The 12407-nt window shown below is 41.5% G+C and overlaps 1 protein-coding gene across 1 annotated transcript in view; it reads left to right on the top strand.

Annotated features, from left to right (window-relative positions):
* Window positions 1-11865, top strand: part of fgf11a (fibroblast growth factor 11a) — a 76977-nt gene extending 65112 nt beyond the window's left edge. The window contains exons 4-5 of the mRNA XM_014021233.1: window positions 7456-7654; window positions 9545-11865. Of these exons, the coding sequence (XP_013876687.1) occupies window positions 7456-7654; window positions 9545-9687 (342 nt within the window). The 3' untranslated portion in view covers window positions 9688-11865. The remainder of the gene's footprint in view (window positions 1-7455; window positions 7655-9544) is intronic.
* The last annotated feature ends 542 nt before the right edge of the window (window positions 11866-12407 follow it).

Genomic DNA, 12407 nt, shown 5'->3' with positions numbered 1-12407 from the left:
CACACACACACACACACACACACACACACACACACACACACACACACACACACACACACACACATACTGTATATGCAGCATTTCTGGGGATTCAGTTGTTTGGGGTTAAATAATACTTTGGGTTTGTGAGTCCTGATTCATAGAGTCCGATCCATAATCTGACTGGGTCAGTACAACCAGCTCTACTCTGTACCCCCACCCCCCATGTCCGTTCAGTACATTCTCTGTATTTTAGACTTTGACTGGACCTGACTGGAGCTGTTCAGCCTTTTAAGTCTTTTGTACCCCCTCTCATGTTGTTAGCCTTCCCTCGTTGTTCGTTCCTGTTTTGGTCTCGTCTCAGCTCTCGACCGGGGGACTTCTTTCTGAGATGGATGGAGGTGCCCGTCTCTGAACAGGGAACACCTTTATTCACACAACTCGCCTCAGAGAGTTGCCAAGAGTGAAAGAAACAAGTTAAAGAAAGAGAAACTGGGAGCTGAGCTTGTAAAAAAGGAGAGCGCGACAATGTAGGTCACCAGAACTGATTTAATTTATTTTTTAGTGAGCTGCCTTTTGACGGTGATCCTGAAGAGTTGAAAACGTGACTCTGAGCAGTTTGTACAGAACATATTTCCCACTGTAATTACAGGACATCGGGCTTAATTAGGCTGTAAAAGTTCAGCGTTTCTCTGTCGTTGAGTTCCTATAGGTGGACTTCTTTTGTAAGTTTTATGTTTATCTCTGCCTCACAAAAGAAACGGTTAATTGGGATGGATGGTCTTTGGCGATACAGAGAGTCTGCGCATCCATCATCGGGCGGGGTCTCGTAGCAGAGAGCACCTCCCATCTCTGTGGAGACGGGCAGAGAGCGAGAAGGAGAGCCTGGATGTCCTCTTAGGGTTTAGACCCTGTTTTCCTGCTGAGCTGTTGTGTTTTTTAAAGGTTTGAGAAACAAGGAAAAACGTTTGAGCAGGAATCTGCTGTCCTTTTTTGAATCTTTGTTTCTATTTTGAATAAGATTTATATATTTTATAAAAATAAAATAAGTCAAGACGTGATCTGCTGCAAGATGACAAGACGATGAACGGACATTTCTTAATTTTAACCTTCCTGCTGCCCTTGGGTCAAAAAGACTCACGAAGCTTCTCTGCCTCTTCAGACTGGTTATAATCCAGCAATTAGTCAGATCCCCATGATAACATCTTTCTGCACATAAACACCCTCCTCACAGTCAGACCTCCTCCTCCTCTGACGACGATCTTCCTCACACACCCACCTGATCAGAAAACTCTTTTTCTCTGACTCAGCACTCTGGTTTTGGTTCCTCCTCCTCCTCCTCCTCCTCCTCCTGAGCTCCCGTCGGCCTGTGGTGATGGCACGTGTGATGGAGGGAATTAAAGAGGAGGTGAAGCAATAAAAGGAGGAGTTTAAAAGGAGGAGTAACAGAGAGATGCAGAGTGTGGTGTGGAGAAAAGGCAGGTGATCTTTGGAAAATCCCCAAATATATAGTGAGGGTCTGGCAGGGAAGGAAAGGAGCAGAGGACACCCCCCCCTCCTCCTCCCCCTCCCCCTTCTCCTACACTGTGCCCACCTGCTCCATAAAAATCTCATCTTTGTTTCAGATTTCAACCTGGTTTATACGTCTGTTTGTTCTGACAAACCATAATAAGTGTGTGTGTGTGTGTGTGTGTGTGTGTGTGTGTGTGTGTGTGTGTGTGTGCGCGCGCGTTTGATTTTGTTACATTTGGGGACCTTAGTCCCGATGTGCACAAACTTTTCGGGGACCACTGACACTGTCAGGTGGAGTCAGGTGAGGGTTAGTTAGAGGTTAGCTTTAGGCTAAAGCTGACTTCTAATAAAAAAAACCCTGAGCCATAAATTAAATGAGGAACAGGAGCCAAAGCACAGAAGAAACAAGAGCCGAAACATGAAGAACAGAGGAAACAAGAGCCGAAACATGAAGAACAGAGGAAACAAGAGCCGAAACATGAAGAACAGGAAGAATAAGAGCCGAAACGTGAAGAACAGAAGAAATTAGAGCTGAAACGTGAAGAAGAGAAGAAACAAGAGCCGAAATGTGAGGAACAGGAGAAACAAGAGCCGAAACATGAAGAACAGGAAGAATAAGAGCCGAAACGTGAAGAACAGAAGAAATTAGAGCCGAAACGTGAATTACAGGAGGAAAAACATCTGATAGATTTTATGCTTTTTGGGATTATTTTTCTATTTTTAATGGGAAGATTTGATTTCTTTTTATTTAATTTATCATGTTTAGCTTCTCACTCACAGACTAATGTTAAAAGGAAACATCTTAAAGCTGCAGTTGAAAGATGTTTGCATTTTTTAAACTAATAAATTGATAATTAGGCTTCTCTTTGGAGGCTTGTTTTTTATTCCCTGTGATGCTTCTTCTGCTGTTTGTCCGCAAAGTTGTTTTTCTGTTCATTTGCTCAGATAACAATCAGCTTTGTTTTGGTAAATCTTACCGTTGTGATTTTTCACTGTGCTGAGACAGAACCTGTCCTCCAGCCATCCTCGTTGTCTCGTGTTAAAAACATAAAAATGTTATTTCAGCTTTTTTAGTCAAACAAATAACATTTACTTCACGAATAGGAAGAACAAACAAAACCAGAGAACTTAAATGTTCTCTAGAAATACAAACTTTAATTAAATTAGCTGATGATGCTGAAAGTGAGTTGATAAAGCTGAAAAAAGCTAAACACTAGCTAAATGCTAAAAGTAGTAAAATCCTAGTATAAGGCTAAATGTAGTAAAGCAGTAGCTGAAATTAAAATGTGCTGAAGACAAGCTAAAAGTCAAAAAACACTAAACATTAACAGTAACAAAGCATAACCTTGAAGCTACAATGAGCCAAAGACAAGCTAAAAGAAACAAATCACTAGTTAGATGCTAAAATTATGAAAATGCTAATGAATAGTAGCAGAACAGTCGCTAAAAACTGAAAGTAGCTAGATGGTAGCTAAAATAAGCAAAGAAGCTGTTAAAATCTAAAGTTGCAAAAGTTTATCTAAAAGGATCAAAATAGCAGCTGAAACCTAAAGTAGCAAAAGTCCAGCTAAAAGAAGCAATCAATCAGCTAAAATCCAAATTAGCATTAAGGCTAACTGAAAGTAACAAAACCAAAAAATTACTAGTCTTGCCTTAAGCTTAAAGTAGCAGAACAAAAAGTCAAAACTAAGTAGCTAAAGGTTGGCTAAAAGCTTAACAGCTGAAAGTAGCTAAATAGTAGCTAAAATGTAAAAGTACCACAAGAGGACAGAAACAGAGCCAGTATTGCTCTTGTTGACATTTTCACTCTAAACAAAAACACTTGAAAGGTTTTTATTAAATTTAAAGCAGTTTTAAAGAAACTGAATATTTGAAACTTTTTTTTTGAACATTTGGAGTCAAATGCATAATTGATGCATTTTAAACGTACTTTAACTTTGTTTTTTTTAAGCTGCATGGAAAACAAAAGCTAAATTTAGTGTTGTTTCACTGACTCAAGTGATTATTACACCGTTTAAAAAAGAAACCTGTGAAACTTGCAGAAGTCATTAGAAGCTCCAGGTCTGGCTGCATGTTTTGAGCACCCTCTGCTGAACACAAGAGCAGCTACGTCTGTGATAAAAACTGCTCCGACTCATGAGGGAAATCGAGTTTTCTCAGGCTTTATAAACTTGAGACGGTTCAGTGTTTCAGGTGTAAATATGTGAAGAAGGTGAGCTGTTTTTTGGAGCGGCTTCCTGCAGAGGAGGAAACAATGAGTCAAACATCCAGCTTCAGTCTGTTCAGACTCATCTGTGCCGACAGATGTTTGTCTGTCCCCCGTGTGTCTGCAGAGAGAATAATGTGTCGGATAAATGACTTCTTAACAGTGTGTTAGCTCATAAAGCTGCACCGCTGTTGGCAGCCTGACTGTGTTTCCAACCTAATGGCCTCTGCGAAGAAAAAACTTTTATTTTATAAATTATTCTATGTTATTAAACTTCAACATTTATGTAAGCTGAATATAAGTCCTGTTGTTTCCCTGCTGGGGGATAGTTGATGTATTGATGTGTATTTCTCTAATTATTAATTTTTTTATTATTGTTTATTATGTTTCACAGCTGACCAGAAAGGCTGCAACCAAGTCGTGTCTAAAGGGCTCGACACATGGGCAGCGACAAACTACAGCGATTAACGGCTGTCATCACAGCCAGGGTGAAACCCGACACACGGGACGCGATGGCGATCGCAGCGTTGCGAATCGCGCTCTCAGGTCGCTTGTCTTCACGAAATTCGATTGGTTCTTGACTCTGAAGGCGGGTGTGCATTACGGACGTGTAAACTAAACAAATCTTGCGATGCTAATGATATTGAAAAACAAACACACATCAAGATACAGTTTTATGAGGAAACACTTACCATAAACTTCACCCTGGTGCCAATAAATTCCCACAAAGCTTTTTAGTAATCACTTGGTGAAAGTGTTAGCTAACGGCAGTGTGTAGCATACTCTCCTCTCATTGGTCAGTCAATGAAACCCTCGCTGATTGGTTGTACGCTAAGCGACAGCGACAAAAGTTGAACATTTTTCAACTTTCATATGTCGCGTCGCAAGCTCGCGTGTGTACGTCTACGTGTACGAGCGCAAAATATTTCTCATGCATTATTTTCGCCGGTCTCTTAGCTGGAGGAGGGCGAGCGATTGTCGCCTCACCGCACAGGCTCCATAGGAAATGAATGGAGAGCGAGCAACGTCGCCTCCCGTGTGTCGAGCCCTTAAAGGGGACCACTGGTGCTTGGTGTACATTTTTAATCCCCTCGACTTATTTAGTAGGGATGCATGAAAATATCGGCATTAACATCGGTATCGGCCGATATTGGTCATTTTTTAGAATATCGATATTGGTCGATAAACTGAGCTATTATTAATGTCCGAAATTGATTTCCCATTTTTTAGCTTTGTGTTTGTGTTGTGCGAGGGGAAATGGTTGATCGAGTGGTATCTATTTGGTCATGACACAGGGTTCCCGCTGACCCCTAAAACGTCTTAAAAGGCATTGAATTTATCAATCTAATAGTAAGGCCTTCATTAGTCTTAAAATGTCCTGAATCAATCTTTCAGAGGTCTTAAAACTGTTAACACACTGTAAGCAGGATGACTGTAATCGTCTCAAATATTAAAATATTTATCTTTTTCAATAATTAATCAGATGCTTCTCTAGTTGTTGTTCGGGTAAAATTGTCACCAACTAGGGTTTTTTTTCCCCGTGTGTGTTCTTTTGTGAAGTTGGTCTTAAATTTAATTTCAAGTGGCATTAAAGAGGTATTAAAAAGTCTTAAATTTAACTTGCCTTAACCTGTAGAGCTGTGGCACTGATAGTGATGCTGCGCAGCCAGGAATAACTAAAGTAGAGAAACCAATGTCAGCGCTCTGGTCATTTTTAAGTGTATTTGTGTGTATATGTATTTAAATAATTTGTATTTTTGTCTAATATTTGTAAATATCCTTTATTTTTATTTTTTAACTTTTGGTAAAAATATCCTTTATTGACCACAACACCAATGATAGTATCAGATATCAGTAATGGCTGAAATTTTCATATCGGTGCATCCCTAGGATTATTAGAACCTCAAAAAAGTAGAAGAACCTTTCTGTAAGACAATTATTGGTCCAATAATTTGGTCTTTATGAAAAAAAGACAAATAAGAAAGGTTTAAAGACAACAGTTTACAGCTCACCAACAACCAATGGGATAAAAACTAACTGTTTGATTCAAACCAAATCCCTTTAGAGTCTAAAAAGGACTGGGGTGGAGGTTCACGTTCCAGCAGAACAACCACCCAGAACTACCGTAGAATTACCCGGTCAAAGTCCGGACCTGAATCCATCTGAGAATCTGTGGCTCCCTGTCTGATTCTGCTGAGCTTGAGGTGATTTTTCAAAGCAGAAAGGACAAAATGCTCAGACTCTACAGCAGGGCTATTCAACTACATTTCTCCAGGGGCCACAGTTACTGCAGATCAGCAGCTGAGGGGCCGAACATCCAGCAATTAAAGTCATTATGTAAATAAGATCTGTTACCTTTGAAATAATTATATTTGCTGCATTTAACCATGAACTCTATAATAAAAGTAGTGATAATAAAATGTCAAAAACAAAAATAACACATTATGCCTCTTATTTAACACAAATATTATTTTGACATCTCTGACTTGCCAAATGTTTGAATCAATTTTATTTTCACTTTCATAATTTTATCTTCAACTGCTTGTAGTTTAAACTGTCTTGGGTGTTTATAGAAATATATTTTACCAGCTTCTAGCCGAGATTCTGGCATTTATGTAGATATCAAACATGTCTATGTTTAATTACTATAAGTTCATTTAGTTAAAGTAGAAAACCGGGGGTTTAGATTAAGAGATGAATAAACCAATGGACGGGCTGAACTTTGGTCACTCGCGTGCCGGATGTGGCCTGCGGGCCGCCAGTTGAGTAGCCCTGCTCTAAAACTTAAAAGACTTGCTGGGACAGGTCCTACAAAGAACTGATTCAGGGGTCCACAAAAAGTTGAAACTCATGTATTTATTTTTCTTTCACTTTGTAATTGTATTTGTGGCTTTGTGTTGGTTTGTCACTTAAATTTCCATTAAGATAGTTGGAAGTTGGCACATGTGTGATATTTAGTCATGCTGTCACCAAAAAAATGTACTAGTTGTTGACCTTTGGTGTGCAAATTTAGAACAATTCATTCTGGATGACAGCGATCTGATCCTGAGATGCTGCACACTTTTGAAATTTGCTCTTCGCTAATGGAGCCGAGGTAACAAGAGGAGACTAAATGAACAGATGCCTAAGTGAATGGATGTGTAATTAAAGAAAGGGGCGATGCAGTCGATGTAATTAGCTTGTTTATGGGAGGTGCAATGGTCACCAGTGGAAGCCAGAATAAAGAGGAGGAGGAATGAGATAGTGATAGAAAGAGAGAGAGAGAGAGAGAGAGAGAGAGAGCAAACTCCTTATTCAGGTCTTTTCTGCTCACTTGTCACATCAAGGCTCCAAATCAATTCTGCAAATTGGTTTGTTCCTCGACAAGGTTACCAAGTGACGGAGGAAAGGAGGGAGAAGGAGAGGTGGAGTGTGTGAGGGCTGTTAGGAGAGGAAGGGGTGGGGCCATCTAATGCAGAGCTATGGGTGCACAAGTGCAAGCTGAAGGCCAACGGCGGCAGCATCAAACCACCGAGAGGGTAAAAGATTTGAGTTAATGGTTGTTTTTTACAGGTAAGCTGGAATGGCGGCTCAGAAAATAAATATAACACCACTCTCTGTGCGTGTCAACGCTCCTGTAACCCCCACACCATGAAATAGAGCAAATGTCCTCCCAGTCACAGCAAAACTGTCGGAAAAGGAGAGTAAATATATAAGTTGCTCTGAGTGCAAGGTTTTCCTTCTCCGAGCTGATCCATGTCTGCGTTTGTGTCCTACAGGAACACTTCACACCCGAGTGTAAGTTCAAGGAGTGCGTGTTCGAGAACTACTACGTCACCTACTCGTCCATCCTCTACAGACAAACCCAGTCTGGCCGAGCGTGGTACATCGGCATCAACCGAGACGGAGAGGTCATGAAAGGAAACCGGGTCAAGAAGACCAAGGGTGCTGCTCACTTCCTGCCCAAACTTATTGAAGGTACGTAACTGAAGGCGGTGTATTTCATTCATATCGCCGGACTTTTGTTGGTCCCTTGGGCCTTCCACCACTAATTGACCTTTAAAAATCCCAAAACATGGCTATACCAGTAGGGAGGCACAGCTAACCAAAAAGTTAGCTTCACTAGCTCATAATAATACACCAATTAAAGCTAACCCATTAAACATCTAAAAGTTAGCGGAAACTAACCCTAAAGAGCTATCAAATACAAATCTTCAACTTGTATACATTTCATAAAAATGGAAGTAAAAACCTTCACTTGAAATGTAAACTGTAACACATTTAATGAGCATTGAAACTAGTATTTGTATCTGTTCCAAGTATCGGGGCATTTTGTACAAGTACTTGTAAAAATACTGGTACTGGGCCAGATACAAGTCTAGTTATAACTATAGGTGGTGGGCATAGCCAATCAAAAAGTTAGCTTCACTAATTACTGCATGGGATGTCTCATAATCTCTGAAAAGAGCCACTAGATCTCCATCACTTTTCAGCAAAAGCTAGTCTTAGTCTAAAGCTCTGATATAACTAGCAACTTGAAAGTATTTTAAATCGACATATTTATCAGTGGAAAGGGTGGAATGCCCCCTCCGGATCAGGGGGAAGTCTCTGCCTCAAGCGAAGGAGTTTAAGTATCTGGGTGTCTTGTTCACGAGTGATGGTAGGATGGAGCGGGAGATTGATCGACGGACTGGGGCCTCATCCTCAGTAATGAGGGCGTTGCTTCGGTCAGTTGTGGTGAAGAAAGAGCAGAGTCTAAAAGCAAAGCTCTGGATTTACTGGTCTGTCTTCATTTCAACCCTCACCTATGGTCATGAGGTGTGGATCATGACCGAAAGAACGAGATCCTGGATACAAGCGGCTGAAATGAGTTCCTTCACGGGTGGCCGGGTTCAGTCTTAGAGATAGGGTGAGGAGCTCTGTCATCCGTGGGGAGCTTGGAGTAGAGCCGCTGCTCCTCCTCATCGAAAAGCATCAGATGAGGTGGTTTGGGCATCTGGTTAGGATGCCTCCTGGACACCTCCCTTTAGAGGTGTTCCGGGCACGTCCCCCCTGATAGGAGGCCCCGAGGAAGACCCAGGACTCGCTGGAGGGAGTATGTATCCTCTCTGGCCTGGGAACACCTCGGGGTCCCCCAGGACGAGCTGGAAAGTGTTGCTGGATAGAGGGAGGTCTGGGTTTCTCTCCTGGACCTGTTGCCTCTGTGACCCGACTACAGATAAGCGGAAGAAGATGGAGATATTTATCAGTAAAAAGGTCTGATTTTTTCTTATTTCTGGGGCAAAACAAGAGCAATAATTGTCCAAAAGTTGAACAAAAGCAGTGATACTTTACCTAAAATCTTTATCAAACCAGCTGACCAAACTTTTGTCCTGATTCATGGATGGGCTCTATTTTGCTGAAACTTTTCGTCTTTTAGCCAAAACATTATTTCAGTCTGAGGAGTTGCAGGTAAACTCAGCCCTAGTACCTTTGCATGGTGCATCAACCAGTTTGCTGATGACACTCGAAACTGGGTGTTCACGATTAAAAAAGGACCATCAGTCTAACAACTGATCATTAGTGCCCTGATAGCTGCTTGTTGTTCACAGAGGGCTGAGTCATACTCGCAGTAACTCTATTGTAGAAAGGAATTGGACATAGAGGGTCCATCTCTTCCTTTACTCCTCTCTCAAACCAATGTTCCTCTGTATCAAAGATGAGAACATCTTCATCCCTGAAAGAGATGAAAAGGGACGCCTTTTGGATAAAGGATGTAACGTATCTATAAAGACCCCGTCCAGAGAACCTGACTTACTCTCGTTTGATCAGACTTTTAATCACTTGAAACAATTGTATTTATTTATGTTATCTTCTCCCCTCTCCTAGTGGCCATGTACAGAGAGCCCTCCCTGCATGACGTGGCTGAACAGAGTCCACCCAGGAAAACGCCCAAGACCTCTAGCGACTCGCCAGTGCTCCAGAACAGCAAGAAAGACGCTCAGTCCAAAACCAAAACTTCCACCTCCTAGCACTCAGAGACCTGGAGTAGAGGAGGACGACGCAAGGCGATGGCCCCCTAGGGAACACCTTGATGTTGGGGGGGCTAAACCCTGAACTGATACCTGGAGTCTGGACCTACAGTTCATTGGTTTAAAACTTTGAGAATCAATCCAGGCAGAGTGGAGCTGGCCTTTTATCCACACCAGCCCTCCACCTTCTTATTTAACGCCCTCCAGGTTTAGCAGAACCCGGAGTATAAGCAATAACTCAGTGAAAAGCTGAACAGTGGCCTCTTGTTTTAAAGCATGTCACCACAGCCTGTTCCACCAGCTGGAAGGACACCATCAGCCACAAACGTCCGGTCAACCCAATCTCTTCCCAGAAATGTCTTCTTCTGTGTTTTTTTTTTACATGATGGGTGCAACGAGAAAATCTGTCCCTTTGCAGCACATTTTCTTCCACAAATCGTTTTTTGTTTTCCCCGAAGGGCTTTTTTTTTTTGCTAATGTTAGCTCGACACAAAGCCATGCTAATGTGAGGTTTGTCGCACGAGGGGTCTCTGCAGATTTTCAGCCCCGCTGCCATCTGCTTCGTCCACCTCTTCTGTGTGTGTCAGCAACTTTTAAAGATGGCCTGAATATTCCTCTGCCATGTTTGTGTGTGTGTCTGTGTGTGTGTGGCTCCCTCTTCTTCCGTTCACCTTTGGCACGGTTTGATTAGTTTGTGACATGGACTCAATTTTCCACTCTGCGGTACAATAAAACCCCCTCCCCATCTCTCTGGCTCCGTTAATGGAGTCTGGGGCTGATCAGAATCTTTCAACCTTTAAACAAGGGGCCAAGACCACCACCCCACAAACACCCACCCTCCCCGGCACACCGCGTAACCGCACACACAAAGGCATATACCTCATACCTTGACGTTTATGTACACACATGCAGAAACGTGTGTACTGTGTACACACTTTATTACCTGGATGCCAATAAGTCACAACTGCAGAAAATCATCTCATGATCTCATAAAAACACACAAGTGTGTGTGTGTGTGTGTGTGTGTGTGTGTGTGTGTGTGTGTGTGTGTGTGTGTGTGTGTGTGTGTGTGTACACGTTCTGGGAAATTATGAAGATATGATCAAGACAAGAGGTGGTGCAATAGCTTTTTTCTCAGTGGTTGCCCATGCGTTGCACAAACCCTCAAGGGCCATACAGCATCTGCCAGTTCCCATTTACTCAGCATGTTATTGTTGTTTAACAAAATATGCAGAAAATGTCATTTTTACTTTCTATTATATTGTTAAAATTGCACCACAAACCTACAGTGACTACTTTATGCAGATATGATTCCACCCCACCCAGTCTCTGAATCAGAAAATTGTACTTTTAGCACTGTTTTCCTCATTTTATAATCTCTGAAAACAATCTCGACCCAAATTAACTAGATAAGTCAGGAACCAAAACCCAACACAAACACTTAGCACTTTGTTTTCTTGATTTAATTATTTTGACGGGCATGTTAATTATTTAGGTGGCAGGCTGTTTGAGTTTGTTGATTGATTAGGAAGAAAAAAGGAAATATGGATTTATAAAGAAGTATTTTTCTGTTCTTATGTGTTTTAAAAGTTTAGTTGCACTTAATGTGTGTTTCCTGTTGGTAAAACAATGAGGGCAAGTTGAGAACCTAACATATGACTAAAGGGACAGTTTGGTTATTTTTATTTGGAGGTATAAGAATCCTAAATGTAGAAGACAGCAGAATGATTTCAAGCTGGAGAATCAGTGAGAAATTCCCATTGAAGTGTTAATATGTACTCAGAATTAAGCTAAAAGCTACATAAAATGAAGCTAACAGTAACTCAAAGTGATGTTAACTGCTACTTGGAGTAAAGCTAACTGCTACTCAAAATAAATCTAAAATGTTTATGTTTTTGCATGTGAAAAACACGTAAATTCATGTTTTTCTCTAAAGTCTTAATTTGAAGGCATTTTTTTTTGTCTCTTTTGTCTTTCAGTCGAGTCAATGAGTACGGAGCCTGCGAGGGGACATGGGGGGATTTTTTTCTTTTGCGTTCCCACGCAATACCTTTGCGTTCCCTCGCAATTCTTTTGCGTTCCCACCCAAGACTTTTGCATTCGATTGCAATACTTTTGCGTTCCCTCGCAATACTTTTGTGTTCCCTCACAATACTTTTGCATTACCTCGCAATACCTTTGCCTTCCCTCGCAATACTTTTGTGTTCCCTCGCAATACTTTTGCATTACCTCGCAATACCTTTGCGTTCCCTCGCAATACTTTTGCGTTCCCTCGCAATACCTTTGCGTTCCCTCGCAATACTTTTGCGTTCCCTCGCAATACTTTTGCGTTACTTCATAATAGTTTTGCGTTCCCTCGCAATACGTTTGCGTTACCTCGCAATACCTTTGGCTTCCCTCGCAATACTTTTGCGTTCCCTCGCAATACTTTTGTGTTACCTCGCAATACCTTTGCATTCCCTTGCAATACTTTTGTGTTCCCTCGCAAAACTTTTGCATTCGATTGCAATACTTTTGCGTTACCTCGCATTACTTTTGCTTTACCTCACACTACCTTTGCGTTCCCTCGCGATACTTTTGCGTTACCTCACAATACCTTTGCTTTCCCTCGCAATACTTTTGGGTTACCTCACAATACCTTTGCGTTCCCTCGAGATACTTTTGCAATTCCTCGCAATACTTTTGCGTTCCCTCACAATACTTTTGCATTACCTCGCAAT

The sequence above is a fragment of the Austrofundulus limnaeus genome, unplaced genomic scaffold (genome assembly GCF_001266775.1).
Source record: "Austrofundulus limnaeus strain Quisiro unplaced genomic scaffold, Austrofundulus_limnaeus-1.0 Scaffold283, whole genome shotgun sequence".
Lineage (NCBI taxonomy): Eukaryota > Metazoa > Chordata > Actinopteri > Cyprinodontiformes > Rivulidae > Austrofundulus > Austrofundulus limnaeus.
The sequence above is the reverse complement of the archived record's forward strand: the minus strand, read 5'-3'. Positions and strand labels throughout refer to the sequence as shown.